General features: G+C 35.5%; 1 protein-coding gene across 5 annotated transcripts; it reads right to left on the bottom strand.

The window, feature by feature from the left end:
- Positions 1-886: 886 nt before the first annotated feature.
- Positions 887-6043, bottom strand: LOC140961267 (serine/threonine-protein kinase STY46-like). 5 transcript variants are annotated; one of them, XM_073419683.1, is made up of 16 exons: positions 5916-6043; positions 4885-4999; positions 4611-4675; positions 4406-4522; positions 4198-4252; positions 3622-3732; positions 3325-3375; positions 3075-3253; positions 2888-2995; positions 2366-2439; positions 2103-2278; positions 1901-1996; positions 1561-1641; positions 1432-1485; positions 1207-1341; positions 887-1116 (listed from the first exon to the last, which is right to left on the bottom strand). In XM_073419683.1, exons 1-16 carry the CDS (start codon positions 5972-5974, stop codon positions 1048-1050), a joined length of 1545 nt encoding a protein of 514 aa, XP_073275784.1. In that variant the 5' UTR covers positions 5975-6043; the 3' UTR covers positions 887-1047. The 5 variants fall into 5 exon arrangements, with proteins under 5 accessions (XP_073275784.1, XP_073275782.1, XP_073275781.1 ...); XM_073419681.1 differs by lacking the exon at positions 5916-6043 and adding an exon at positions 5487-5886 and having other exon boundaries at positions 1432-1455; XM_073419680.1 differs by lacking the exon at positions 5916-6043 and adding an exon at positions 5487-5886 and having other exon boundaries at positions 3075-3250.
- Positions 6044-6101: the final 58 nt, after the last annotated feature.

Below are 6101 nucleotides of genomic sequence, written 5' to 3'. Positions count from 1 at the left end.
CAAATTTGTACCATTTTAAATTAACAAAAATTAAATAAAATATTTTTATATCCAAAAAAAGCTCAATTCAAATTAACAAAATTAAGTATGTATTTTTATATATTAATAATGAAATCAATTTGATTCAATTTTGTTTTATCTAAAATTTGAGTAAAATCAATTTTTAGTAGGGATGTCAAAATCAGACACGGCCTACCAACATGACACGGTTCAATCCGAAAAAAATCAGGTTTAGGTTTGGGGTTTACGGGTTCTAGTCAGATCAGGTTGGATCCGATAGATGATTCGAAAAAAATGATCGGGTTGGATTCGGGTCAACCCGAGTAATTTTTCGTGTCAAAATTTTAAATTTTTTAAAAAAAATATAATTAATAAATACTGCCTACATTTATATATATTGTATATTTGAAAAAATATTTATTGCATATCATAAATTTTCATGATTTAATATTTATTTTGAACATTTTTTTTATTTTTTAATCAATTGTTTATTTGATTTAGTAAATATATTTTATTTTTCTACAATTACACTTTCAAATTTAAATCATATATATAAAAAAAAATTTGTTATCATGTCTTCAAATTAAAATATTTTTTTTGAATTTTATTTAATTTTCTTTTAAAAAAAAATTCAAAATCGAGTTGATTTGAGTTCAGGTTGAGAGTTTTCGGGTTGACTCAGGTTCAGGTTGAATAATTTTTGAATAATATTATTGCTCAACTCGATTCTACCCACCGAAACCACCCAAATTGACATCCTTAAGTTTTGAGTGTTTTTACTGTCTGCAATTGCCATTTACACTCCACTCCTCTTTTCTTACCAGGCCAGACCCGTGTTGGTATCATTCTATTTTTATGCGAAATTTCATCATACAAAACGTAGGTGGATTCCGAAAATGCTGTACATTTGTTTGACATGAATGAATAACGTTCATTTCTCTGTACCATCCAACAAGTCAGGTCTCTTGATCATCCAGCCATTTCAGCCTAATTCACTAATAAGTCGCATAGTGATGATAATGGTCAAAGCAACAAATCTCGCACTTCCTAGGCATTCATGAGCTGACATGATTCTCCCAGATTTCTTTTCTTGCTAGCCCTCTCTTCATCGGAAACCTGTTTCGAACGATCCATCATGCTTGAATCAAGAAACTCGTAAAAGAAAGACAGGAAAAGCCCCGGCAGACATCGCTGCATGTAGCTTACCTTTTCGGCCATGAATTGCAAAATTCCTATCAGTTCAGAGAACTCAGGTCTTAAAGATGGTTCCTGCTGCCAACACTTTTCAAGCAATTCAACTATTAGGGGATGAGTGTGCCTTGGTATTGTTGGTCTCAAGCCCTGAAAAACATTTTCGTATTAGGAAAACCCGAATGTCTCTTTTAAGACCATTCGACGAAGAGACGATATGGTAGTTGATATGTGGTGTACCTTCTGGACGACGCCAACTGCTGCCTGTAACGGAGTCAAGTTTGCATATGGTAACTGGTTTCAAGTTAAATAAAGTGATTATTTCATCTACAGAAGTTCAAGAGATTGAAATAACTAAATGACACAAACCTTTCCGGTTAGAAGTTCCCAAAGCACAATTCCAAAGCTGAAAACATCAGCTTTATGATTGTATGGCTTGTGTTCAATAACCTTTCAACATGAAAAAATACGCATGTGAAGCATGTCTAGCCCTCATTTCGATGTAACCGTGGTTCAGTTGAAAAATACACATGCATAGACAGACCAATTTCTCCTAAAGTTCAAACTCCTTGGAGATATGTTATAATAGGTTTATAATTGAACAATCAGTGGCACCCTTGTAAATGCAAATCCAGAATCAAGATTACCCGAGAAATGTATTTATAAATTAATTTACGCTCGTGTGCAGTAAATGAAAAAATTAATGAACCTCTGGAGCCATCCAGCGATATGTTCCCGTCTCGGCAGTCATGACCCCGGACTGAAGTTGCACTCGAGCAACACCAAAATCAGCAATTTTAACCACCTGCGTATCATCAATGATTGTTGATGCGGGGCACACATGCTCCAATAAATGTTTATGAATGCTACAAACAAATAAATGTTTTTTTTGAGATCTATTAGTTTCTTACATCATTTTCATCCATCAAGAGATTGGCCGCCTTTAAGTCCCTGTGAATTATGTTATTATGATGCAAGTAGCTCATTCCTTTAGACACGTCAATCGCGACCTTTAATAAGGCAGGAAGCTTGAAAATGCCCTTTTGTTTGTGCAGGAAGTCATATACACTTCCACCAGGCATGAATTCTGAATAGAGAATCAGAGGTTTAAAATAAGCAGATGCACACGTCTTGGCGCACCCGTTGAAATCACAAAGATGGTGAGTTGTATTACCAGTGACAACACACAAGAGTGGAGGTCTCGTACATGCTCCAATAAATTGAATGACATTTTTGTGCCGGACTTTCCTGAATTAAAAAGATATCAAAAGCTTTAGTTGGTAATATAAATGAAACTATGCATTTTATTTATCAAAAAAATCCCAGGAGGAGAAGCTACTTCTTTTTCTAGTCTAGCCTTCCATAGATTTGGCAGATGAAAAAAAGACCAAATTTACCAAAATTCAATCAACAGCTACGGTTTGAATTAGATTATGTAAACAAAAGAAGTGCCTTGATAGCAAAGACAGGCTCCAGAACTCCCAAGCAAAAAAAAAAGTAGAATTTCTAGGCAGGCGGGTGATGGATGTAGAGAAAATTCTTTCAAAATTATAATTCAATGCTGACTCTTTGATATGTTAAGCTTTTGCATCTGTAAAATAATTCACAGATGATGAAAAAAATATGTGCAACAGTTTCCTTACATGAATTGGTATTGATCTAGTTCATCGACATTTTTTTCTGCGACTGGGGTTACCTCAATATATAGACTTCTTGGGAAAATTCCCGTTGCATGTCTCCATTAATGAACTCAGTCTTGAAAACTTTGATCGCCACATCTTGACTTCGAAACGACCCTTTGTATCTGTGTTGATTTTCACAGTTATATATATTGGTCTAAATAAAATTGCCAACTCCATGACAGCTAGAGAGATTAAACTCACAAGTCTCCGTTCGACCCCGAGGCAATCTTATATTCAAAATCCAGTAACTTGGTGTTGATTTCCCAGACGTCAATGCCATCAAAAGGAATTTCCACATTATTTGGTGGAAATGTATTACTTCTCTGCCCTTGTCCTCCAGCAGGAGACACCAGCTCTTGTTTAACGCCCACCGATTGCTTCTGCGATATGTTTTGTAATCAAATCCAAATAAACAACACTAGCTTGGGCATGATTTCATGTCTTATCGTACCTCAATATTTGGAATTTCTTTCACTAAAGTGTTTCTGAGATGCTCAATTCCCTAAGAATTTGAAGTAGGCATCAATCAATTGCAGCATACTGGATGAGTGAGGATAAATAAAATGCAGCCAAAGTCCGACACGCTTGAACATAAAATACATTGAATTCAATCAATTCATTAAGATGTGCCCTATTTTATATATCATTTGTTTTAAACTAAAATGCCATTCTTAAGGCTCCCAGCCTTCCAAGAATGACAAGATGCTGATACTTACGGTGATCCAAATTTACGAAATAAAAAAGGTACCTTGTGTTCCCAACCATCAACAACAAAGACGTCCAAAGAATAACCGTCTATCGTGCAAAAGGCATGTGCTTCTTGAATGTTCAGCCCAATCTCAGACATCAGGGAAGTCAACTGAAAGTTTCAATCAAACGAGGACCTCAGTTATCATCAAAGGAAAGTATATATTAACACCACAATCATCATCAAAAGAAACTATACATTAGGATCTCGGTTATCACAACAAAAAAACTTTACATGACTGCATAAGATACATAAAAAGAACTCAAAAGGAAGAATCCCCCAGTTCGCTCTTTTACAGAACTAGTTCGAAGAGCTGAACCACTTATGAAATAACAAAATGACAAATACATGTCATATGCAAATATACATCGAGATTACAGAATGATTGGATTAATCTAACCAGTCATCTCATCAAATTCATATTCATTTTTATTGAGAAAAACGAAATATGCAACCAAGTCAATAATTTAAGGCTGACAATATTTCTATGTTTTACATGCGGCATGGTAATGAAAAACATACGAAAGAAATTTTCAAGAAGTGTTTCATTAACTTGACAAAATGCAGAGGCATTACCCCACTGAGGAGCTTTGGCTTGTCTTTTGTGGAAATTGTGATTTCATGGAGTGGCCTGATAGAATCAGCACGACACCACGTCAGTTTGAATATGTATGTCTTACTACTCATTGATATTGCACCAAAAATCCCCATGCCCAGAACAACATTCTCAGTCCCGAAAAAGAAAACAAAAGCTCATTCTCGCTCAAACCTTTTAGAATATTACCACAATGGGAGTGATTTCCTACTCATAGAGTCGTCCCGTTTAGTAGCATCAGATTCATTGACAACAAATGCAAGTTCGTGATTTGATGACAACCCAAATGAGGGTGGAGGATGAGAACTTAAAAGAAACAAATAAAAGACTTCAATTACTGTCTTAATACCATTTTTAATGCAAATTGTATGCACGAAGTATCTAATTCCTTTACCCGTCGAACCCAAAGGCCTTCCCCCCTTTAAAGAAGCTTGAATGAACAGCATCTTCCAGAAGAACCTGAGTAATAAAGGAAACAAACATTTCTTTACCAACTGAAGCTATAAGATAACAGGAAACGTTTACTAAAGAATCAATAAACCCAGAAGAAGTTATTCAAGAAAGATGCTTGATATGAAGCAAGTAAAAGCTATCTTGAAATAACCAAATTTAGCAGAACCGGTGTCTTCAGTCCAAAACAATGAAATATAATAGAGACGCTGCTATACCTGCACAAGACGGACATCAACTGCCGGTCTAGTGAGAGGATCGCGCGCCAAACTCAACAATTTCTTGTGCCTGAGGACATCCTCTGCCCTTTCGGTGTTTACATCCAACGTATAACTACAATATGAATGAAGGATACTCAATGGTACATCAATCATTTCAAACAAAATAATCTCACAGCAGGATGTACTTATCCAGACCAAAACTAGCACCAAATGTCAAAAGAAAATATTCTCTCGTAAAAATTAAAAGAAAATGTCATCCTATGAGTTGAATTAGTCAAACACACCAACTTTTAACTGCAAGAAACAGAAGAGGACATGTTTCCCCTTCCTCTAGGCTCCACCAACTTATTGATCACACACCACCATCTTTCTTTCCAAAATTAAAATCCAAAGCTTTAAACTTGAACTTTCTTTTCCATTTTTTCCTTTCTCAAAATCTAGGCTTAGATCACATATAAAAGGAAAAAAAACGCACACGCACCAAACTCAAATTCTCACCCACCTTCAACAAATACCCCACTTCCCAAAACAACTAAAAAAACATGGGCCTGAGCCTAAGACATGATTCTTCAAAAAAAGGTGGAAAAAACAAAAATTACCGATCAGGAAGCATGCTAAAATGAGCCCACAACTCATCTTCAAAACCATGTTCAGCAGTCTCTTCAACATCCAATTCTTTTAATCTTTCCAAAACTTCGTTAAAAACCGCAGCTTTCTGCCTTCTTTTCCTACCTTGAACCGGCGACCACTCGGATTGCCGGCTACTACAGCTCTCACTATCCCCCATTAAATTATATTTTATTCCAACACACACACACAAAAAAAATCCCACACAGAACTCAAGGAATATGCAGTATGATTCAGATTCCAATCATTTACGCACAAAAACAACAGACTGAAAGAAGGAAAAATAAAAAGAAGAGTTGGTGGGGCGTGATGTAAGTATCTGTTCTTTCTTGCAAATTGCATGAAATGAAGTTAAAAACCAGTGGATAACACATAAAATAAAACAAAAATAAAAAAGGCACCGTTTTGTAATGTGTGTTGACGTGGATTCAAACGAGGCTGGCCAACATTTCCTGTCCATCACCCACCTCTGCAGTTGATGATTCTTTATTCATTAATGACGAAATCTTTTGGATTAAATCAATGTTCTTTCTATTATTCCAAAGAAGCCTCTCGATTATTATAATTATTTATTCACATATTATAAA

Source organism: Primulina huaijiensis, chromosome 16 (assembly GCF_012295235.1).
Source record: "Primulina huaijiensis isolate GDHJ02 chromosome 16, ASM1229523v2, whole genome shotgun sequence".
Lineage (NCBI taxonomy): Eukaryota > Viridiplantae > Streptophyta > Magnoliopsida > Lamiales > Gesneriaceae > Primulina > Primulina huaijiensis.
This window is presented reverse-complemented; position numbering and strand designations above follow the sequence as displayed.

Coding starts and splice junctions, on each gene's coding strand:
- LOC140961267 (XM_073419679.1), bottom strand. CDS start 5,674: ATGGGGGATAGTGAGAGCTGTAGTAGCCGGCAATCCGAGTGGTCGCCG. Junction 5,000..5,486: donor TTTAGCATGCTTCCTGATCG/GTAATTTTTGTT, acceptor TTCATATTGTAG/TTATACGTTGGATGTAAACA. Junction 1,342..1,431: donor CAGTTGGCGTCGTCCAGAAG/GTACACCACATA, acceptor AATGTTTTTCAG/GGCTTGAGACCAACAATACC.